At 42.1% G+C, this 24,777-nt stretch overlaps 2 protein-coding genes across 2 annotated transcripts in view; one reads left to right on the forward strand and one right to left on the reverse strand.

Annotated features, from left to right (window-relative positions):
- Positions 1 to 1,193, forward strand: part of GNAI3 (G protein subunit alpha i3) — a 37,458-nt gene extending 36,265 nt beyond the window's left edge. The window contains exon 9 of the mRNA XM_070486991.1: positions 11 to 1,193. The gene's annotated coding sequence lies outside the window, so the exon portion shown is untranslated. The remainder of the gene's footprint in view (positions 1 to 10) is intronic.
- GNAT2 (G protein subunit alpha transducin 2) lies at positions 299 to 24,691 on the reverse strand. Its single transcript, XM_070486992.1, has 9 exons — positions 22,276 to 24,691; positions 17,963 to 18,145; positions 15,923 to 15,965; positions 15,486 to 15,627; positions 14,609 to 14,766; positions 12,571 to 12,699; positions 12,191 to 12,320; positions 10,361 to 10,514; positions 299 to 9,572 (listed from the first exon to the last, which is right to left on the reverse strand). The coding sequence occupies exons 2-9, from the start codon at positions 18,078 to 18,080 to the stop codon at positions 9,382 to 9,384; spliced, it is 1,065 nt and encodes a 354-aa protein (XP_070343093.1). The 5' UTR covers positions 18,081 to 18,145; positions 22,276 to 24,691; the 3' UTR covers positions 299 to 9,381.
- Positions 24,692 to 24,777: the final 86 nt, after the last annotated feature.

Below are 24,777 nucleotides of genomic sequence, written 5' to 3' on the forward strand. Positions count from 1 at the left end.
TCTTTTCTAGTTATTACAGTGTGGAGTGTTGAGACCAGACTTCTTTTGCTGTCTCGTTGGGCAGCTGCAAGCATGAACGGGACCAGGGAATGGCAGCAGCATGCAGAATCTTAGCACTCTTTAGCACAATCTTCTGTATTAGGGAACTCTTAATTGACACCAGATGCTAAAGTCATACCTTGGCATTGGAACAACTGTAAAGTATGATTCAGTCATCAAGACATCATTTGGATTTCGCAATCTCAAATGTTGAGGGCAGATGTGAAGTTGAGGTGCTGCATTCCAGAACTTCAATATGTAGCTTACTCCTTTTTTTCCCTTCTTAGAAAAAACACCAGTATTTCATTTTTAAAGTTTTTTTTTCATCAAGTGAAGAATAACTTTACTAAATTTTATTTCTGTTTGTGAAAGAATCTTTATTAAAACACAAACAATCTTAACTATGCACATGATGTGACCAGATCATCTTGAAAATATTCCTCTTAGTAGGAACGCTTTGTTTTTAACTCTTGGTATGGTCTGAATATAATATTTCCATAATTACTTAATTCTTTACAGTTATTGGGGCTATAATTATAGCTTTTTTGGATGAAATTTATGTTACTATACTGTTCAAAGTACCATTATGGTTCTAAAGGGTAATTACATTGGAGAGTTCTGTAATAAGATTCTAGCTCTCTCTTTTTTTAAGCTTTTGGTTGAAGGATAATCTGGTTTATGCTGGTTACCAAATTACTAGGTAAATGCTGATGTAGTATGATAAAGTCAACTTCTCGGATACACACACACCCGGGGGCAGCTGCCAATTAGAAACGCAAATTGCTAAATTCCAAACAGAACCAGTGACTTTGCTGCTACATATCTACTAAATTGACCACTTTGATTCCTGCTTGTTTGTCTCAGTCATAGGGAGTTCTGTAAAAGATGCCCCTTGTTTTCCATCTTTCATGGCTTTTTCTGTTGGGAAACTTCTAAAGTGTATTAACAGTGCATGCTTTTACTTTGTAAATGTGGTGCCAAATCCCTGTTTGCCGTTGTTTTTATTGTAGCAATGTTAATTGTAGTAATCCGTAGTCAGTACCTTCTTTTGCTGAAACTATTGCATTTTGGGACCTTTTTCCACTTTGTTGTCGTGTATACAGATTTTAATCTGTTATAGTTGGCAGCAGTATTAAAATGGTGAGTAAAGAGTCCAGGTTTGTTCCTGTTTGTAACTAGTCTTTTCTGGAATATTTTCTTCTGTTTCTTTTTGCCCCTGCTGAGTGTGCTTTGGCCTTTGTCTGAGAATGGGTTTAGGTGGAAGGGTTCCCTGAAGGTCTAGTCTGTTGGTGTAATAGTATTGTTGAGTCTTGGCCTGACTGAGGGTCTTATGTCATATTCATGTAAGTGATATGCAGTCATAATCCATTTTCCAGATTTACGTTTTGGTTGTGTGGAGAGCTATGTTCACCTCAGCCTGCAGGTCCTTTTGTACAATGTACAGCAGATGTCATTAAATATGAATGGTCCATTGGGGGAAGGCAAATGAAGAGAATGCATTTTGAGCATTCCAAATCAGTAGTTTGAGCAGTGCCTTTTGGGTCCAGTCTTTTGGGATTGGATTCTATTTCATCTTTTGCTGTGACCTTTCACTAGTTTTAAAAAAAAAATGTTGGTCGTCATCAAAGCTGGTTCAGAAAGCAAGCCACAGCAGTTCAGTGCCTTTATTGGTAGTTTTTTTTTCTTTCTTGTTTTCTTTGGAAAAGTATAACTATGCAGATGATATAACTATATTATTTAACAATTTTTTTTAGGGTTGGGAAACTGGGTCTAAAAGAAAATCGTCAGCTTCAACTGGTGATTGACTTATACCCCCAGTGTAAATAGGGTTGATAGTTCTTGTTCATTTTGACAATATCTTTTCCTTTTGTATTCTGTAATAAGGGTCATCTGGAAATGAGAACTGGTGGAATTTGTTTTAACTGTAGTCTTTCTATAGTCCAGGCTAATGGGATGGTGTTATTGATAACCTAAAATAACAGATAATCCAAAAAAGTTAATTTTGCTTTGAAAAATGTGTTTTATATTTCAATTGAATATGTCTATCTTATATGTTCATTTTTTAGCCCTTATGTTAATGAAAATAGTAGTTCTCCACTTTTCTGCCTCTATACCATTTACATTTGTTCTATTTTCACATGAAGATCACCACTTATCCCACCATCCCAAATAACTTATCTAAATGCACATTTCTTGAGGACACAGGGACACAATTTAAGTCAGTGGTCTTTAAATGTGCCTTAAATCAAAATCACCTGGATCTACCTGAGAGATTGACTCTTGACTGGTGGGCTGGCAATCTATAATTCGAAAAAGGTGATTCTGATCATCAGCCTTGCAAATCACTATTGTATTTTCAAATAAAAGACCTTTTCTTATAGCAGAGCCAGAATGTGGGGATGAAACATCAAATCTATTAGCCTGGAGAAAAAGGATTGATAGTTGTAATCAAAGAAACTATAAGTTGCCTTGTGTCTTTTTTGTGGAGGATGCTGGAGATTTGTGATCTATCGTGTTTCAGAATTTGGATGGCCAGGCTTTGGAGTATCCAGGAAATCAGCACATCTAAGGAAATTAAACTTTTATGAATAAAGAACAGTAAATAGACCCTACCAGGAAGGACTGCAACAATAGCTTTATTTTGTTGACAGTCACATCTTCTCCACCTGATTAAAACCTTGGGGTATAGAATTGCCATCCGTTAGGCTCTATGTAAAGAGGAAGTATTCTGCTCCTTAATGGCCTGTCTTCCCTAAGCTTATAAATTCAGCTCTGAACAGATTTCACCTCCTGGCATGAAAATTCCAAGAACGTTTACAATTATTCGTAAGTGGATCTTGAGATGACATTTTCATCTTGGACAGTTTGAATTCTAAATCTCTAGTTTTGTGTGTCATTTTATTATTATTTTCACTAATGGATTGTTATTTTTCACAAGGTGCTGCATTCTAAGAATAGATGGACCAAATTCTAAAAAACTGTTTTCTTGCCTTGTTTATTTTTTATTCTCTTATGTATTCTATTTGTGTTTTATTGTATGCACTCTTTGGAGTGTTTAAAAATAACTGCTGGTTTTTCTAATTCATTTGCCCACTTTATATTCTTACATCGTGACCACTCTTCTCTGATTTGTAGCTGTGACTTTCTTTGGACATTGCTTGCCAGGCTTGACTAGTTACTTCAGCTATTTATCCATTTGCTTAGCATAGTTCTGGAGTTTCCTGTTGTAGAGCTCCTTGCTGTACTGGTGGTTACATATAAGGTAGTCTCTCATTCCAGTTGAAAACCTACCTTTGATTGATTTTTTTTCCTTTCCAGATGTTCAAAAAAATCACAGTCCTCAATTATGCAAACCTAAAACAGCACTCATTCCCTTCACTCATTACTTATGAAATCTTGCATCTGTGGTACTGACTTTAAGAACAACATTGTCTCAGTTTCACAATACTGCCAGGTGATTTTGTGTTCTACTTCAGGCTTGATAGTACAAATCAGAGATCCGACCTGGACCAACCACAGCTCTCCATATAGTTTTATGGCCATCCAAGCACAAGAGAAAACCAGGTTGCTTAGAGGCCCAAAATTGAAAGTGGATCTTGCCATCAACTATCAGGAAGTAAAAGAAAGATTTAAGTGAAGGACCAGAGAACTAACTTCAAGGATGGTTGAGATCTTTGTTCCTTTACCTTTGTTTAGGTTTTAAACATCCCCACCCCTCCAGTGTTCTCATAACCTTTTTTGACTTACTTCTGCTGAGGAGAGCACACTTCAGAACAAATCAGGGCAGGACAGCTTTTTTCTGATACTGTGTCAGGCCTAGACCTGGCCTACCTCAAGTCTTCTCAGGAATAAGAGATAGGGAATGTTATACAGCAGTAGATAGCTGAGGTGCAAGGTTCACATATACAGATTCCCTGGCTAAATGCTACTAAATTAAGATGTCTGTGACAGGTCCTGGGAATATGTATTTTTAAGTAAATTTCTCAGGTGGTTCTGGTGCAGCTAACCTGGGTCAACATTTGGGGCCAACTAAATAGGACCCTTAAAGTAAAGATCAACACAAATAGTTGACAGATAACGTCAAAAATCACTAGTAAACAACTTCTGAGTTATTTTTTTGCCAATAAGTAAGAAGCACCTTTTGTACCTGACTTAAAGTGCCTTTTACCAAAAAAATTAGTATTGGGACTCTTTGGTCAGAGAACATTCCTACATTTTAGATAATTTAGTTTTTATACAAAATTAAGATAAAGCAAGACACTTGGAGTTTCCAAATGTTTATTTCATTTATTTCACCACATTTATTTATGCAGTGAAAATTGAAAGATAACACACACCAAAGTAAAGATAAAATCCTATGACAGAGGTAACTGTATGTAATGACATGAATGTTCATTTACAGTTGGTGCATAAAGAGCAAAGCTAGCTGGCACTAAACTATAGAATGAAAGTCTTTTTGAGAGGCTGTGGAAGAGGTAGGTAAGGGGAATGATTGAGGAGTCAAATATAAAAGTCTTTGTATGCCCAGTGCTAATGTTTTCTCTTCCTGAAATCTAGTGGGAACCAACAAGCCAGCAGAAAAAAATCAGATATTTAGTAAATACACTGCTGGGATACACTGTCTCAATGTATTAGCATTTACTAAGCTGTAAGATCTTTGACAGCTGGAATATTAAATTCTATACAACCTATCTTACCTTTCTCCTATCCTCTATTACCCCCCTCATATTCCTTGGGGTTATCCAGACATTTTTGCCAAGAGCCTTGTTTATATGCAAGAGAGAGAATCCCAGTAGACATAACAAATCACAAGAAATTATCTGTTCTTTCCTACTGTTCATCCTTGCTCATGTAGGATAAATTTCCTGAGACCTTGCAGAATCTTAGGAGGTTGAGTTGTTTGGCACGCTGGGTTCTGGTCTTTTCCCTGCTTCCACCTAGCCATGAAATCTTCAGCCTTTCATCCTTCATCTGTTACTTAAAGAGGACTAAATTATTCCTTCTGGCTATGATGTTCTACAGTTCTGACCAAATAGAAATAACATATTTAAAAGTGCTTTGTAAATATTCTTTATGATCCTCAAGGTGATACTGCACTGCAAAAAAAGTAATCTAAGGCCATACCAAAAAATGTATTCAATGTAGCTGGTTGTCTTTTCTTAGCATCACTTTTCCCATATTCATTTTGGAGACCTGAAATGAAGTTCAACTATAAATTTGCTCTAAAATTTGTGAAGCAGGGTGAAAAGGCCTTTGCTTTGTTTTGCATTTAAATTCAGTTTTCTCTTCGTACTAGTGCTTACTTTTTCATGCTGAAAGACAGAACAATTCCCTTCTGCAATCTGCAGTATGTCTGTCTGACCTCACAGAAATGTCTTCACACTTTTACCTAGCAGGATCACCAGAGGCTCTGGCACACTTGCAGTCCCTGGCCCAACACTGAAGTCCTGCTGGAATCTGTGCTCCAGGGGCTGTGCCGGGTAGAGAGGGCAGTGGGAGGTAAGAGCTCTTCACCCTTCACCACCTTCTCCACCCAGCATGGCCGGCACACTTTGATCTACGGCACATCTCCAAGTAGAGAGTGGGTTTTGAATGCTGTCATTTCTCACCTTGGGGATGGGGCTACCCTGATGTGGACTGTTTGGGGTACATGTAAGTGACTTTTTTATTAGAGTGGGAACTGTTACAAGTAAACATGTCTTATTTTATATTGCTTTTAAGACTGAATTTTTGTAGTTCTTTTATCCATCCTTTTTATCCACAGAAACATAAAGGCACATTTCCAATTATATTGTATTTTTTCCATTTTTTATTGTGATAAAATATACATAACATAAAGTTTACCATTTTTAATATTTTTAAGCATATAGTTCAGGGATATTAAGTATGTTCACATTGTTGTACAACTATCACCACCGTCCATCTCCAGAATTTTTTTCATTTTCCCAAACTGAAACTCTGTACCTAATAAACAATCACTCCCCATTCCCTTCTCCTCCCAGCCCCTGGTAGCCATCATTCTACTTTTCTGTCTTTATAAATTTGACTACTTTAGATACCTCATAAAAGTGGAATCATATAGTATTTGTCCTTTTGTGTCAGTCATGTTGTATTTTTGTTAAAAAAGATAGAAAAGCAACTGTCATCAGATTTACCTGAAATGGAACCTAATTTACATTTGGCTTACTGTCATCAGTGTCTAATCATGCAATGCAAGGGAAGTACCTTTTGGTTTTTGCCCTCTAAGGATATGAACAGGAAAGTGTAGCTTCAACAACAAACTTAAAGCTATTTATATTTTTATTTTATGCTAATTTCACATTCCATTTGAAACTGATTTGTATTCCGTCTGGAAATGATATTATTAAATATCTGTGATTTAGAGATGGCGCAATTAAAAAATAACCAAGACTTTGGTTGGGAGTAAGAGGAGCTTAGGAGAATGAGAAAATTGACTTTGGCTTTATAGTGTATGGTGGGCTGTTGGTAGCATGGTGCACATAGAAAGACCACTGGCTTGGTTTCGGAAGACCTGTTTTGGAGTTCTGGTTCTGCTACTTCCTAGCAGTATGATTTTGATGAAGACACTCCACCTCCCTGGGCCTAGTCTAATCTATAAATTGCTAGTGATGGGCATGGAATATTTTTAAGTTTCTTCCAGCTTTATCATTCTAAGAATTAAGATTGCAGTTCATGAAAATAGGGTTGAATATTTGTTTCTGACCTACCTTGTTACAAAAAAGGATTTTTGATGACTTATAAAATTCAGCAGTATAGTATAAATTTGAAGTGAAGCAACAGAAGACAAAGCAGAATGAATGTGTGGCTTAATTTTGGTTTTAAGCTTTCTAGCAGCTATTTTATGCAAAGAGAACTTTTGATGCACACAATCACAATGTCCATGGGATAAAAATATGCCAGTTGTGTAGAAGTAGCACGCTTTGTCTCTACCCCTAATGGTGTAGGCTTTGAGAACCATCTTGGGCCTGACAGACAGTTAAGCTGGCGTAAGGATTAATGTCTTTTGGGGAAGCTTATCCTGACCATTTGAGGTAAAGTCCTTTTACCTTTACTCAGAGGAGAGCCCAGTGTTGGCTAAGAGTTTCGGAAGATTATTTGACTTTGTTCTAAGGTACAGGTGAATGGATGACAGAGGCTCCAGAGTTTTATTCTATGTTGACTCGCCAGAAGAGTTTTAGCTTGAAACATTTTAAGGTGAATAACCAGATCCTAACCTCAGTAAAGCAGCTGTAGATCACATTACTTTAAGCTTTGCTATTTCCCTATCCAGCCTCCAAAATAAACATTTTGCAGAATGTTCATACAAGGTACTTTGTGTGAATTTGTTTATAAATCAGTTAAAAGTTGGACTGTCTACCAGAGAAAAGGAAAAGAACTAAAATACAACCCTGTTTTATTCTGCTAGAGATTGTTCCACCAGAAGACCTGTCCCACTGGCTCTGTTTTCACACTAGTACCATAGGGCAGGTTCTGTATGAACATCACTAACCAAGGATTCTGGGCTAGCCTTTTATCTTTTGGCCCACTGCCAATTCCTGCCTAGAGGCAAAGATCAAGGAAAAGTTAATAAAAGAAGCAAACAGTCTGGTATGGCTGGGGGGAGGTGGGGCTGCTCTGTTTGAATATGGGATAAATGGGATAAATTTGAGGCCTTAATAGACAAGATCATAGCTGTAGCGAAGATTCTTAACCTGGGACTTCAGAGCTTCAAAGATAGAAGTGTATTTAGTATGTTGCTTTCCTTTGTAATTCTCTGAATTTTACTTTATGCATTTTTAAATAACCTGAGAAGAGGTCCATAGGTTTCATCAAACTGCCAGAGGGATCTATAATACGAAAAAAGACTCAGAACCACTGTATATTTAATTAAAGCAAACAGGTTAGTGATGGTTGGAGCATGCCGTTTAGAATAGTCCCTGAAGAGCTCTTGGATGCAAGAAGTCTTGCCCAGGTTTTTTCTTTGGCTTGTCTTTTAATCGGCAGTAAGCAGAGTAGTTTCCCTTATTTCTCTGGTAGTTTTCCCAAGTCGGTTTCTTTTCAGGGAGTCAGAAAGACTATTAAATGAATCCAGTTTTAACAGCTGCAAATTTATTCTTCAGTGTATTTCAAGCTCATATGGCTCTGTAGTATCAATATTGCTAGTAGCAGCCTAAGTGTGAATGTGTGTTTCTGGCAAGGAGCAGATTTTCATTTTAATTGACACTTTCTTTTATATACTAAATCTTGGATGCCAAGAGCTTTCCTCACTAGTAGTTGTAAATGCTAAAGCTGTACTTGACTTCACCACCTCCTGTCAAGATAAATGCAAGCTTCATTTCCACTCAAAGGAGTCCAAAGGAATAATTTACTTGTTGGCCTGTTTGGGGAGATGATGTTTTCAGACAGGCATCACATGGACCCAACTGCAAAGATTTTCAGTGACTAAAGCAAGATCAGCTGCCTTTTTTGTTCTCCTGAAATGTGTAGCAGTTGAAATGAGGATTTTAGGATTGCTCACTTATTCTAGATTCTGTGATAGAGAAGTGGTAGCAATAAAATCATTAATGCTCCCAGCGAGAGTGTGTTGATGTCCTCAAGCTTATTCAGAAAGTGTCTTGTAGAGCTGAGAAACAGTTACTTACAGAGATAAAGGAAACTCAGTCTTTTTGGTAGCTTGGGGAAGAGAGTGATAATCTGTGCTTAATAAAGATGATCATTTTTGGATTTGTGCCTTAGAAAATAACAAATCACATATTCTATCTGGTGATCCAGGTCTCTGAGCTAAGACACATAGAGGTCTGTTAATAAAAAGGGGTGGTAGGTTTATTGAGGTTTTGTTTTTAATTGTTTTTCGCAGACTGTAGGGAAAATTAACTGTTTTGCTTGGGATAGTTCATCTAAAAGCATGGTGTTGAATTTCATAAATGGCAGCTTTTATATAGGATTTCTTTCTGTGACTCTACCCACACAGCTTTTACGTGCCTTCCCTTTAGTTATGTTTGTGATCATCAGAATAACTGTGAAGTAGTAGGGAAGTTACCTTCATTTTATAGATGAGGGACTCAAGGCTCAGAGAAATGAAATATTGACATTATTATAGTAAGTAGCAGAACCAGTACTGGAACCTGGGTCTTCTGACCCCTGGCCAGTGCTCGTTAAACTGCACTAGCTATCCCATTTTGAAAAGAACGTATGAGCCACAGTGGCAGTCATGCATACTCCATCTCCAAGGGAGAATGAATTCGTTCTTCATGTCGTGGTATATTGACCTATAATTTTCTGCTTGAAATTACCCAGATTCCAAGCCTGTGTATAGAATGTATACTTGAGGAATGGTGAGGATTAGAAGAGTCCACAGTCCTTGAGGTTTTCTTTGATGATAATATCTGTAACTGCGTCAAATACAAATTTGACGTTCTGCGTGTCTGTAGCACAGGTCATGTGGCTGTAGATTTCTTTGACATCTTTTCTCATGTTGAGGTCAAGGAACTGACTCTTGATATAGTTCCCTGCATCCTCATAAGAGTTGTTCCCTAGTTTTCCGGAAAAATAGTGAAGAAGTGAGATAAATGAACCCTTCTTAGTTGCTCACTTACTCTTTAGGTGACTGACTTGATACTCAAAGTATTGTGTTAGCTGCCTTTGGGGGCCTATTTTTGGAGGGAAAGTCCTCACCTCTATTGCACTCCAGTGCTTCTCACTTGAGTTGAGCAAAGAAATTGAGGCGAGGGGCCGGCCCTGTGGCCGAGTGGTTAAGTTTGCGCGCTCTGCTTTGGCAGCCCAGGGTTTCTCTGGTTCAGATCCTGGGCGCAGACATGGCACCGCTCATCAAGCCATGCTGGGGCGGCGTCCCACATGCCACAAATGCAAGGACCCACAACTAAAAATACACAACTATATACTGGGGGTCTTTGGGGAGAAAAAGGAAAAATAAAATCTTTAAAAAAAAAAAAGAAAAAAGAAATTGAGGAGAAAGATGTCTCTATGTCCCCGCCCTTGGTTTCTAGTAGGTATCATTAGAACAGTCAGTTGCTCTCCTGCATGTAGCGTCTGTTCTATTCCAGAGATATCTGCATTTAAACCTATAACTGAATGCCCAGGTTTCTCAGATCAGACATCCAAGAATCACTTGGACATCACAAAGCTCATAAGAGGAACTGAGTATCGAAGGGATAGGGGATCATCAACTCAGGAAAGCAAAGGAATTACACTTAGTACTCCTTAAAGACAAGTTCCTGTATGTCTCCTTGTATAGGAAATAGGGCAATCACCAGTCATTACCAAGAAAGCATTACCATTATTTCCAGCCCTGGACACTTACCGTCATATTCTGGAAAGCAAATGCTGAGATGGACTTTCTTGATTTTTTCCTCAAAGAGGTCCTTCTTGTTGAGAAAGAGGACAATGGAAGTAGCTGCAAAGAACTTGTGGTTGCATATGCTGTTGAACAGGTGCAAGGATTCATGCATACGATTCTAGTAAGAAGAAACACCATCAGAGATAGCAGATTGGGCTTATGGGGTATCTGTCTACTTCCTGTTTTTATTCCCTGTGGAGAGGCTAGTACTCCAAATGTAAAAGGAAAGACAGGGAACAGCTTCTCTCTCTTTAGTGCAGTAGAGTAGAGCCAAGGAGATCTGGCTTCCTTCTAATCCTCTTTCTATGATAGCTGTGTGACTTGGGGGAAGTTATTGAGCTTTTCTGAGTCTCAGTTTCCCTATCTCACAGGGCTATTATGAAAGTTAAATGAGATCATGTATGTATAGTGTCCTTGATAGTGGCTGGCATATAGTTGTACAGTAAATGTTATGCATATCTTTGGCAGCCAGGGCAGAACTAAGGACTTTGACATCTGTAAGTGCCGCTGATACAGGGTTGAAACTGGGCCCAAGAAAGCATGTGCCTATTTGCATCTCCAGGATGATTTGATAGGCTTCTGTTACAGACTCCCAGATCTCAGTTTTGGCAGGAACCTAATAGGGATTCTTTGGCCCCATGGCGAGGGCTAGAGAATTTCCCAATGCCACATCACAAGTACTTCTGCTATATTTCCTTCTCTGATTGCCACTTGGAGCGAGTGAGAAGAGGTGCTATATAACTGCAGGGTCCAGAGGTTGCCCAGTGCCCCAGAGCAGCCTGTTTTTAGGGAGCAGGCCTTTTAGAGTCTCAAAGTATGCTATTAGCTGACTAGGGCTCAATTTTTTCATCTAATAAAGAAAGAAAACAAATCTAATTTGTAGCCTTTTCTCATTGCTAATACTCCTGGAAAACCCTTTAAGACCTTGTAGACTTCAGGGTTAAAGATATAAGAGATCTTAGAAAATGAATGTCCCTGTGAGACATTTTGGCTAGAAGATACTTAGAGTTACTCTAATGTGAACTTGAATTACTAAGGAGAAGGGAGAAGAACTGGAGCAAGGGACAGGAGGATAGGAGCTTCATCTTCTATCAGTAAGCTCTGGGTCTCCATTTATGGAGCAGTTGCTTATGTGAAATTAGCATTTTCCATCCCTTTGACATCCTCTTTCTCAAACTCAGAAGGTAACTGGCTGGGCTGACACTTGTCCCACAGAACTCCTGTCTTGTAAAACTACAAGCTCAAGAGAGTCACCCTCAGGTAGTCCTCCAGCTGCCAATTTAAGTGGCATGTGAGAAACCTGGTTTACTAGTCTCTCTCCATAGTTCTTTTGACACTCAGTACATATTTAGGCTTCCAAGTTAGGTTAATAGTTCAACCCCTCTACCGTGTTGCATAAAGATACACATCATATGCTTTTTCTGCTTTATCATTTTCATCTCCTATCCTTTACTTCCATAGGCAGCCTGGGAGAGTACTCAGTATAACTCCTTTGCTGAGTTGATGATCCCTTGTCATTTTAATACTCAGTTCCTTTTATGAGCTTTGTGATATCCAAGTGATACTAAGCTCACTCTCAGTAAATCTGGAGCTTTAAAGTGCTAAACCTAGAAGCTGCAGAAGAAGAGGTTTTTTCTAGAATTATTTGCCTGAGACATTGATCTGCTAGAGGACTGGTAGACTGTCTGTGTTAGCTGAAAACACCCAAGTTGAGGCATTGGAGTGAGACAAAGCCTAGAGGAAGGGTCATGGGGGAACTATCAATCAAAGCTGCTTGGTGCAAAGGCCACTCACCACTTCGTCATCTTCCACCAGGACCATATCATAGGCACTGAGGGCTGCACAGAAAATGATGCAAGTGACCCCCTCAAAGCAGTGGATCCACTTCTTTCTCTCTGATCTCTGCCCTCCCACATCAAACATCCTGAGGAAAGAAAGAGCTGTTCTCATAGGTATGCCTGGCTCATGACCCACGTGCACTTGGTGTTTACCCATTTTGGGCCAGTTAGCAGTAAGATGGGAAGTGGGGAGGAAAAGGGGAGAAGTACAACAGTAATTCAGATTGAGCTTTAGTGGGGGCCAAGAAGCATCCCCATGCCCTCTTTTAGTATCTGAGTTGCCCCCAGGCAACCATGTGTGTATCTGTGGTGCCCCCAAGGGATCTATGTACTCACCTGAAGTTCAAGTCTTTGACAGAAAACTTGGTCTCAATGATGCCTGTGGTTTTGACTCTGGATCGTAGCACATCTTGCTCATTAGGGAGGTAGTCAGGGGCTGTAATTCGGTCTAATTGGTTCAGGTAGCTAGAAAAATAATTGCCATTGATGACAAATTTCCCACAGCCAAGGCCAAGAAAAGTCAATGTTCTTACCCCAAAATCATACAGCTAACTTGGTGGTAGAACCAGGACTAGAATGCATATTGTGAAATCTGGAATTCTTTCCTTCAAACCTTCTTATGTCCTTACAAAAGGAACTGTGGGATGGGCTGAGGGACTAGCCCATTTTAGGCAGGGGTTCTGCCCCTTTTAAGTCAAGTCAGATAACTTTTCCTTGTGTTTAACCTGACTACAGGTTTTCTAAACCCTTGAGTATGATTTGGTGATTTAAATGGGTGCCAGAATTTCCAACAAGAAGCAGGAGTAGATTAAAAGAGACTTTAGAGACATATGAGACATTAATCAGTACAATGCATGGACCTTGTTTATATTCCTGAGTCAAGGTGGAAAAACATCTGAGGTAATTGGGGAAAGTTGATGAACACTGACGTGGATATTTGATGACTTTAAGGAATTAGTAAATATTTAGGTGTGATGATTATGTTGTGATTTCTTTTTTTTAAAGTCATATTTTAGAGATACATAATGAAACTTTTAGGACAAAATGATATGATATCTGGGATTTACTTCAAAAGAATCCAGTAGGGAATGGAGGTAAAATGAAACAAGAGTGGCCATGAGTTGATAATAGTTGAAGCCAGGTGATTCATTCTATTATTCTACTTTTGTATATGTTTGACAGTTACCATAAAAAAGTGAAAAAAAAAAAAGGAAGGCAGATGTGAAGTGAGATGACTGAGAGGGAAGAAAAATTAACACAAGTGCCTCCTGTATGCCAGGCATTTTCACATTTAAATTCTCATACAACCTCATAAGCCTTCAGGTTTCATATCCCATTTTAAAGATGAAGGAAAATTCAAAAGAGTTAAATAACTTGCCCAGGGTCAAGAGGCATTTGTGATATATTGTAAAAAACATTCAACTTTGTGGTCAAATAGACCTGGATTCACATCTAGCCTCTGCCATTTATCTATGTGACTTTGGGTGAATTAATTAACTTCTCTGAACCTCAGTTTTTCATTTATAAATGGGACTAATAAAAAGTGACTACCTACCTTGAAAGCTTATTGTGCAGATTAAATGCGATGGTGTACGTAATGCACCCAGCAGTGCTTGGGCCTTAGTGAGTGAGTGTGTGCTCCCGGGATGGTAAATGATAACCTTATTACAAGATTAGGTGACAGAACAGGGGTTAAACCCAGGTCTGTTTGACTCCAAAGTTCATGCCCGTTTGTGATACCATGCTGTTTAAGATAGGACTGATAAACTCTGTGTATCTTATCTTTTTGGAATCAGCTTTGCAATGTTGGTTCTCTCTAACCCCTGACCAACTTCCTTTGGTTTGCCCTAGCAGTTTCTGTGTCCTGTGCCTTCCACCCTGACATAAGATGCTGCGTGAAGGAGACTTTCATTTCTGGTTAGTGGTCTAAGTAGTGTCTGGGTTACCAGGAGAAAATGCAGCCCTGAAGAGCCATCATGAATCACAAGCCTCATGGGAGAGTGTGTGGCAGAACTGCAGGGCTCTCAGTGTTCATGGTTCTGAAAGGAGAGGCTATGTGTGTGACATAATTAAGAGGACAGGGGCTGAGGGCTGCTAAACAGAGCACCTCTCTTGAATTTTGGGTCTTCAGCTTTGTAGGCTGTGGTGAGCCAGTGTAAAGCGATGGAGTGGTGGGAACTGTGGCAAATGTCCCTATGTAAAGGCGTTAAATTCAAAGCATAGTAAAACACTGCGCAAGCCTAACAAAACAGCTCTACAGGCTGAATTCAGTCATTGGGTCTCCAGCTTTCAGTGCCTGAAATTTTAAGCTGGATGTGATTTCTCTTAGAAGGTTGCTTATGCCTCATCCCACCCCTTCGCCAGTCAGTCTTACTAAGATGCCGAGTCATTGAGCTGGTACTCTGCAGCTCTGTCGAAGCAGGCTTGCACCCCACCATCCTTCCACAACTTCCTGATGACCTCCACCAGCTCAGGAGGCATGGTGCCCTCCTCAATGGAGTCAGCCAGGTTGTTGAGCTGTCGCCCATCATCCTGTAAGGAAGAAACCTGGCTGAGAACTACACAGGAGTAATGACTTTCCAGGAACTTCTGGGAACACTACTGAAAGGCAAGCTTTTTGCATTGCTCCCAAAGCCTAAGGTGGAGACTGTCCAGTGAAGGGTCTGTCTAAGGAAACATACTGATGAATTTCTGAGTGTGCTTCTGTGATGTAAGGGTGGCAATATATACAGTCCTGTGATGCCTAGCAGATAGCAGAGGTCCCAGGCACTGCCTTTGTGCTGTTTCCATCTTCCTTCCTTAGTCCAAAAGTTTACTGCCTCAAAATTGGGTCCTCTGCTGCAGGCAGATTAGAAGTTTGAAGACCAGACTGACCATAGACTAGACAGGAACCCATCACCTTTGTTCTTTCAATGATTCAAATCTAGGAAAAGGCCAGTACTGGAACTAGGGATTTAGCTTATAAAAGTTCCATGGCCAGGGCAAGGAGCCCAATGGGAGCAATCGAAATGGTAAAATAAGACAAAAAGGCAGAGGAAGCTGAGAGCAGATTTCTGTAAACATTTATTATAAAAGTAGGAATTGCATACTTCTCGAGAACTGAATTAAAAAGAGTTGAAGCTCAGTAGGTGGGATTTTAGTTACACAAAACTCTTTCTAACCCATGTTTCCTCATAGCTTGTTGGCCTCTGGTCTGTTTCTTCTCATTAGCCTTTCCTTCCACCGTTAACCACATACAGTTAACCACATACCGCACAGCTTGGTTCAGCATAGTCAATGCCCAGTGTGGACATGGCCCGGATGATAGCCAGGATAGACTGCAGCACATTCCCATAGATGATGGCCTTGTACTCCAGGCATTCTTCTGGCGAATAGCCATCTTGATGAATGATCCTGCAGGAGTAGACATCCGGCCCTTAGTTGGACCTGGGTAACCAGATCTAAGGGATTGGGAATTTGGGAGGATTTAAAGGGTCATAAGAACTTGGTCTCTCTATTCCTGCTGTTGTTCCAAAGTGGAGAGTGAGGGGCAAGGGGCATGCAGATGAAGGGCATTGGGAATCAGGTCCTTTATAGCCTTTATATCTGGGTTCCTTAAGGCTAACGAGCCCTTCATTCTCCGGGCCTCCACTTGCTCTACTGACCTCTTCACCCTACCTCAGTCCTTTGGGGTTTTGTTCCTACTCACTTCATCTGTTTGACGATAGTGCTCTTTCCTGACTCCCCAGCACCTGCAGGGAGAAATGCTTATGCTTCAGATTTCCACCAGTTCTCCCCAACCCTCCAGTAGATGGCCTGTGAGAAGACCAAGCCTCTGCTTGCTTGGGAACCTTGTTAAGGGAGAACACGTAGGGTGATTGCTGTCCTTAGTTTCTGCCAACCTTGAGCTCCGGCTATTCAATCTGAATTTAGAGCAGAGTTTCTCAGCCTCTGCACTGTTGACATTTTGGGTTGGATGATTCTTTTTTGTGGGGGGCTGTCCTATGCATTATAGGGTGTCAATAGCACTCTACTCTTCTGGTTGTGACAACCAAAAATGTCTCCAGACATTTCTTTCTTTTTTTTTTTTTTTTAGGAAGATTAGCCCTGAGCTAACTACTGCCAATCTTCCTCTTTTTGCTGAAGAAGACTGGCCCTGAGCTAACATCCATGCCCATCTTCCTCTATTTTATACGTGGGACACCTACCACAGCATGGCTTTTTGCCAAGCTGTGTCATGTCCGTACCTGGGATCCGAACCCGCGAACCCCGGGCTGCTGAGAAGCGGAACTGCGAACTTAACCGCTGCACCACCGCGCCGGCCCCTCCAGACATTTCTAAATGTGCCGTGTCTGTGCGTGTGTGTGCATGCGTATTCGCATGCACACACACGTGCAAAACCTCTTTGGGAACCACTGATAGATTCAGGGGAATTTCTTTGACATATTTTTCCTCTCTGCCCACTTTTACTCAGGAGAGTGATCTTGGGGCAGGACTGGGGAGAGCTGGATTACTTCACTGAAAACACTGTTTTTTCACCATCTTGCTGTTTCCTATATTGACTAGAATGTTCTGATATCCTCATGCACACTCTGCTCTCCCGCCCTCAAAAACCCACATACCCTTCAACCCTCTCCCCCAGTCTGTACTACCCCTGATGCCTTAACGCCGTCCCACTTAGCCTATGCTTGCTCCCTCTAAGCTGCTTATCCTGAATGTAGAAGAAAGCTGCTTAAGCTTAAAAGATCTCTCTGTGGCTTTGCCCTCTCCCTTTCCCCTTCTGTAACAGCCTCCTGGGCTTCTTGGAGTCTAGGTCTGGCTTACAGAGGTGTGTTCCTTTAGTGTGTCCTTTGGGCCAAGCCACAGATCAGCTGGGGAAAAGGAGGTGCCTTAGCCTGGAGCTCCAGTTCCCAGGCTCCACATGGGCTTGGAAACGGCCCAGCCAGCCAGTCTTCTGCTACACAGACCCCACCTGCTCCAGCTAGCCCACCTCTGTACTACTTTTGGGTTTTTTCCTAAGCCAGGTGTCCCAAACTCTTTATTGTCTTGGTTCTATTTACAGCCATAATCAATTTCTCTGCCTGCCTGACTGAGGTGCTTTTCTGTTTTCAGCACAGACCTGTGATCTGCTTAGGAGCGCATCAAGTTGATGAACCTCCCATCTGGCAGGGCTTTAGAGGCAACTGCTGAATAGAAAGCTAGGAAAGGACTTTTGTAGATAAAGACTCCATTCCAACCCCCTCAGGGCTTCCTACATCTAAAATTTTTCCTGAAAGCAAGGAGAAGGAACCAGTATACTTGGGAAGAACCAATCGACCTATTCCTGGGACTACATGGCACTGATTATATGGTAGGACTTCTGAGTTCACTGTCCTCTTCTGAGTCCTTGACTCAGAGTTCTCCGACTGCAGATTAGGTAAATGTCTGCAAGCTCAGCATTCACGGTATGTGCAAGCTGTGAGATGTTAGATTTGGCTAGATCTGGAGATGGGTGGGTCCATCCTGGCCTTTGCACTATTCCTGGTTAAGGAAGAGCAGAACAATTCCAGAGTAGCTTTGGCATTCTGCATCTCGATGAGGTGGCTGTGCTCTGCCCTAGAGCTCCTGGTCCTTTAGCCTGAGACTAGATGGGGAGAGGAAAAGTCACCTGCCATTCCCCCTTCCCCATGGGGTAGGCTAGAACCCACCTACCATCCAGGATAAGCAGGAAGGAGCAGTACCCTCTCCTTCTCTGTCTCATCTCGCTCACCCAGCAATAGCAGCTTGACGGTCTTGGCTTCCTTGTCAGCATCCTCCTGCAGCTTCTTTTCTAGCTCCTTGGACCTCTTGGCCAGTTCTTTGTCCTCAGCACTGGCTCCACTCCCCATCTTTCTGCCGTCTCCTTCTCAGCTGCTTCTTCCAGCCCTTAAGATTCTTCTGTAGGTTTTCCTATCTGTGAGATGGAAGATAAGGAAAAAGTAAATTGGGATTGAGTATCAGTTTCTTAGTCCTCCTAAAAAGCTAGTCTATAGGAGGCTGGGTGAGGGAGCACGCTAGGTTCTTGTACCCTGCTTGTCTTGGCTGTGACTCCCTACCCCAGCTGGAGACCTACTTAGTCTAGGGATTGTAACCTTTATATCTAGCAATGTGATGGGTCAAGCCAATTAAGAGCTCAATATGACAAAGGGTAAAGACTCAAGTGTTTCTGTAACTAGGGGAATGATCTGTGTAACTAGGGATTCTCATACAGGAGGATAGGATAAGGGTACTGGAGCTCTCTGGAATAAGATAATCTCTGCCTCATCCTTTTGAGGGGCGATCCCTTAAAAGTCTCTTCCTTCCTTGAATTCACTTGCAATTTAGAGCTAGAGATTAGAGGCACAAATGTAGGAAGATCTCCCCACGCTGAAATTCCAGATTATAGAGTCTTAGATTCAAGGGCTTCAAGGCATCAAACACACTGTATCATAGCAGGCTGCTCCTGGCAAGCAATTTTTTGGGGGTGGTGCCCTTTCTTGGGAAGATTAGTAATCTTTCCTTCAGTTCCTCCAGTGGCCACTGCACCAGGAAGCTACTAGCATTGTTCCTTTATGTTGGCTCATCTCTGTGCATCCTTCTGTTATTAGCATTGTCACTTCATACTGTACTTTGTCTGTTTTACAAGTGGGTTTCCCCCAGACTGAATTCCTCCCCCTGGAATCTGATTCTGATCTTGAATTTGATTCATCTTCTAATAACTCAGACCTTGTGGTTTATTAGTAGATCCTCAAGGTTTAGTGAATGGATGAGGGAAGAAAGAAGGGTATGTGAGAGAAGGGGGCTGCTTCCCCTCGACCCACTAAAGCCACCTGAGGCCCAATTTCACTTGGTGAGTGAAGTTTGCTGGAATTTAGTGTAGGAGTTGTGCTGTCTCATGTAACAGACTGCTTCCTTGGGAAACTGGCCTCTGGTCTCTGGCTTCTAAAAGGTTAGGGCAGCCCTCCCTCTGGCCCTCATCCCACTGCCCTCCTGGGGAGAAATGAGAGTGCAGTCTAGCAACTGCCTTACAGACATGCTCGTATTTCTCTATGCCAGTTATTTCAATTTACTTAAATGGGTCGCTGGTGGAGCCTCCTCAGAAGGGGATGCTTTAGAACTTTGCTACCCAAAATGTGGTGCAAGGCCCAGCACGGATCACCTGGGAGCTTGTTAGAAATACAGAATCTCGAGCCTTAACCTGGACCTTCTGATATAGAACCTGCATTTTAACAGGCTTGCAGGTAACTCTAAGGTCATTAAACAGTGGGAAGCACTGCCCTGGGGAGTACTCGGGAACTGTTTTTCCTCACACTTGTCTAATTGTAAGAATCATCTGGGATGCTTGCTTCTGGATTTCATCAAGTCTTAGATGCCACTGATGGGAAGATCACTCTGATTTCAAAGATGTTAAAATATATATGTTTTTAAAAGAATGTGTTTTCAAATCAGTAAGTTATGGTAATAGTGCTAATTCCAGAGCCTGAGACACTGTATTTTAAATTAATATATGTGATTATCATCATCTGGCAAGTTTGAAAAACCCTGATCTAGAACAGTGGTTCTCAACTTCTGGTGTACATTGGAATTTACCTAGAGAGCTTTTAAAAAATATTGATTTAATTGGCCTACTGCAGTCTAGGCAGGAAGAGTTTTAAATTTCCCCAGGTGATTCTAATGTGCAGGCAAGGTAGAGAACCACTGAGCTCAAAGGATTTAACTTGCTCTTTCCTTTTAGAGTGGAAGTGTGCAGCAGTGGCCAGCTGGACTGAGAAAGTGGGAGGTAGAACCTACGTCTCCCACCTACCAGGTACCCTGAGCCGTTGCTGATCATCTTCCTCCTTCCCACCACCTTTCAGTTGCATATCTGGGTATCTGGCTGAGAAGCCTGGGGCCTGGAGCCCAGAGTCTCAGGGTTGATGGAGAAATGGGCAGCCAACAAGGGGCCTTCCATGGTGATCATGTTTTCCCAGTGAAAAAGTGGCAAGTGCCTATTGACTTAAGGGAAAATAGGAGAGTATCTTTGAAATTGTGACTGTCTTGAAATCTTAGCTATAAGGTTTCAATAATTATACCTCACCAGCCCTGCCCTAGCCTACACACAATATTGGTAAGTTACACTAGGCCAGAGCTGTGCTGAAGCCTGCACCATTCAGAGCAAGGGACTGCTAGGAACTGTGCTAGTCAGTTGATGTGGCTCATATCAGTTAATTCTCACGCTAACTTCAAGGTAAGTACTCTTGTCCCCAGTTTACAGACCAGATAACTGAGACTTGAGGGTTAAGCGACTTGTTCAAGATCAGATAGCTTAGTTAGACAAACCAGGTGATCTTTCCTTTCACTACCCCCACAGAAGTAGCCAGTGAGAGGACACTTGGGCAAAAAAGATAGGCAAGTGCCTGAGCTCCCTAATGGCAGCACTTGCATTGTCAGAGGAACCACTCACTTGTTTCACACATGGGGAAAACGTTTGTGCTGCTTCCTTTTTCAGCTGCCACCTCCGCAAGCTTCAGTGCTGCATCTGCTTGTTTCCTAGCTTGCTGGGCTCCCCATTCCCACTACTAAGCTGAGTAAGGGAACTCCTGGCCCTTGCCTGGTCTCTGATTGCTCAGACCCACCACTATGCATGGACCATTCTGATGCCAGCGACCTCCTGCCTCCTGTTGTCAACTCTTGTGCCTTTCCTGTAGCTGTTCTACTTATTATCACATTTGACTTCAGTGTCCTGGTGTAGTAGATAAAGCATATAGGCGCTATTCCCATTTTAGAGGTGAATGAACAGAAAGGCAATCCTCATATTAATAAACAAGTTAGTATCAGAATCAGCTAGAGCACAGGTGTCCTAGTTCACAGCCCTTATAACTAAGTCATATTGAGCGAAAAAAAATCACCATTTCCCAATGAATTTGGTCCTGTTTCCTGAGTTAAGGAGATATCTCAGGATCTGTCTTACACCCAGTGGTAGGGATTGTGGGTAAAGCCTTATTGCAGCTGGAGTGAGGGGGACATGAAGAATGAGGAACTGCCTTCAGGACCTTCCAGGCCAAAGGAAGAGGTGGGATAAATTCACAAAGAAACAGTTTAATTCAAGAACACTGTGCTAGTGCTGGAGAATTCAGAGCTGTTTAAAACCTAGCCTTGGGACCGGCCCAGTAGCCTAGGGGTTAAGTTCATGCTCAGCTTCAGGGGCCCCGGGGTTCGCCAGTTAGGATCCCAGGCATGGACCTATGCACTGCTTATGAAGCCATGCTGTGGCAGGCATCCCACATATAAAATAGAGGAAGATGGGCACAGATGTTAGCTCAGGGCTAATCTTCCAAAAAAAAGTAAATAAAATAAAACCTAGCCTCCAGCCCTGCTAGGAAAGACAATTATACACACATCTAACTGTCAGACTGATAAACTATAGTAGAATAGAGGAGGGAGCAATTGTAAAATGAACAGACTTTCATCAGAGAAGCAGAACAACAAGAGAAATGGAGGATAGGCATTTTGGGGAGAGGAAAGAGCATGAGAAACGGCTTGGAGGCATGAGGACAGTGTGCTCACAGAAGGCTGGGACTACAGTGAAAGGTGTGCACGGAGAAGGCTGGGAGATGAGGACAGGAAAGAAAAATTGGGACTGGCCAGCAAAAGATCTTGAATCATAAAGGATTTAGCTAAAACCCATTGAAGACTTATAAACAAGTACAGATGGATACAGCTGCACGGTGCTATAAACGATGCTAGGTGACTGGGGGTACAGGGGGCTGGCTGCTGGGACAAGCTGAGCAAGGATCTTTTGGAGGCTGTGGGTGTGTTCTCCCTCAAGTGCCATCTGCAGAAAGTCGTCTGGCCTAGAGGCTGACATCTCAAGTAAGCTGCAGGCCTGAAGCGAAGAGAAGCAGTTCTTCAGAGACTTGAGTGCATCATCAGTGGGGGCCTGGGGTTCAGGGAGGGCCGTCTAAGGAACCATCTGGGTAATAGGCTAGGAGGGGAGGAAGCTATGTTTAGAGCTAGGGAAGATCCCAGAGGCTCAAAGACGACATTAAGCCCTTAACATGAAAAAAGCCATAGGGAATGACTCACTCCTTCATTTCCCAGACTCTGTTCTGCAGAGACAATGAAGCCCCGCTGAGATTCTTGCTGGTGTGTAGGTGAGGAGATTGATGCTTGGCTGTAACCGGGCCAGACTTCCTAGCAGGGACAGCATACCAAAGGGCCTGCAAATAGCAGAGGGTTACAGGGTGAAGGGTGTGTTGCAGATGGGACTATGGGACTTGGCAGGAGTATGAAGGGACTAGTGAACTGGTTTGCCTGGGTAGGGTGGAGGGCAGGATTGCCAACTATGGGCTGGCTAGGTAGGTCTGGATTGAGGGGGAATCCTAAAGAGACCTGGCCCAATGCAAGATACTACCCCTTAAAACTATGTCAAAATTTGCATTTTATCAGAATGTAGGTGATATTCTACATGGTTACCTGGTACATGTTTTTTAATTTTGAGATTTATTTTATTATTCATTGTTGAGAGCCCAACGGCCTCAAAATTCTGAAGGGCTCCAAGATCAATGTAGTCTGGGGTTAAGACCCAGAAGAGTCTGTTAGGGGTGGGGTGTGAAGGCGATTACAGATTTTTACAGGCTTTTTTTGTTTTCCATTCCCTTGATTATAAAAGTAATGGATATGCATTGTAGATCACTTTTTAAATGCAGATAAGTATAAAGAAGAAAATAAATATAACCCATAATTCCACCACTCACAGAAATCACTTTTAAACTTTTTGGTGTGTTTATTTCAATGCATATATGTCACATAATTAGGGCCATAATGTATGTACAGATTTCTGCATCCATTTTTTTCTCCTAACTTTACATTGTAAACATTTCCACCTCATTAAGAAATTCTCCAAGAACAATTTTTAATAGCTGTATTTCATTGTATGCGTCTGACATAATTTAAACATTTCCCCTATTGGACCTTTAAGTTTCCAACCTTTCTGTGTGATAAACATTGCAGTGATGGACAACTTTGTGCATATTTTTCTGTCAGCTCTTTTTATTTATTTTTTTGAGGAAGATTAGCCCTTAGCTAACTCTGCCAGTCCTCCTCTTTTTTGCTGAGAAAGCCTGGCCCTGAGCTAACATCTGTGCCCATCTTCCTCTACTTTATATGTGGGACGCTTACCACAGCATGGCTTGCCAAGCGGTGCCATGTCCACACCCGGGATCTGAACCGGCAAAGCCCTGGGCTGCCAAAGCGGAACGTGCGAACTTAACCACTGCGCCACCGGGCTGGCCCCTGTCAGCTCTTTTTAGAAGAACAATTTCCTGCAAGTGGAATTACTGGGTCAAATAATATGAACCTTTTAAAGATTCTTGATTGTATATTATCAAATGACTTTCAGAAAGATTATATCAATGTTTATGCCCGCCAGTAGTATATGTGTGTGTCCCACCTCACTAACTACACCCTTGCCTATATTAGGATTTTTTCCCCTTAGTCGTTGCTAATTTGATGGGCAAATGTGGTATCTCCTTGTTCTCTTTTCAGTCTCTGATGCTTTGTGAGGTGAACTTTTCCCCCACGGTTATGGAGGCCATGGTTTTTGAGTTTGTCCAGGGTGAGGAGCAGTAGGCAGGGATCAGTGGAGGTGGCACCAGGTGCAGGTAGAGAATAGGGTTCAGGGTCCAGAATCGAGCCTGCGGAGGGCAGAGTTTGGGAAGGAATTTGACTATGGGGGTGGTGAGAACTAGACAAACAGCATTAGTACAACTGGGTGTGGGGGACAAAGGGCTCCCACAAGGTGGGGAGATAGGAAAAAAGACTAATTGCTGCTAATAATTATGTTCAGTGAAGTCTTAGGGACTTTCCCCCACAAGTTCTCTTTAGGTGGGATTCTCTGCCACTTGGGAGTGAGGGTGCTGGTTGGCTGAGGTGTCTGCAGTCCCCAAAACACCCCAACTCCAGTTCTTTACAGGCTGCAAGGTGAATCAACCTGTGACCCTGTCAATAGGGAACCAAGGCCAAGGACATAGCAATGATAATACATGAACATTAACTGAGCAGTAACTACAGGCCAGGCACTGTTCTAAGTCCTCATCTTATATTAGTTCGTCTATCCTAACAACCACCACATAAAGCAGGGTCTCTGACACTCATCTTACAGAAGAAAGAGAAGCGCAGAGAAGTTCAGTAACTTTCCCAGCATCAGTCAGGAAGTAGGTGGAGGAGTCTGGAATTGAACCCAGGCATTCTAGCTACAGAGGCTAAGCTTTTAACCAACAAAAATAGAAATAAATGTGGGAAAGGGAATTGCAGGGCACACCCAGCCTACCCACGCCTGCCAGAAGCAAACGGACGACTGAGAGTGAGAATGCCGGGGTGGACTTCGGCTAAAAGGGAATCCTAGGACAGTAATAATAGCGATGTTTTACTAGGCGCTGACTTTGTGCCAGGCACCGTGCAAAACTGCGTAACGTTTAATCCTCACAACCGCTCCTTTGAGTGAGGCACGCGATTGCCCCATCGCATTTCCCTGAGGAGGAAGCTGACGTGCAAAACTTGCCCAAGACTCGGCCCGGCCGGCCGCGG

Source organism: Equus asinus, chromosome 16 (assembly GCF_041296235.1).
Source record: "Equus asinus isolate D_3611 breed Donkey chromosome 16, EquAss-T2T_v2, whole genome shotgun sequence".
NCBI classification, from domain to species: domain Eukaryota; kingdom Metazoa; phylum Chordata; class Mammalia; order Perissodactyla; family Equidae; genus Equus; species Equus asinus.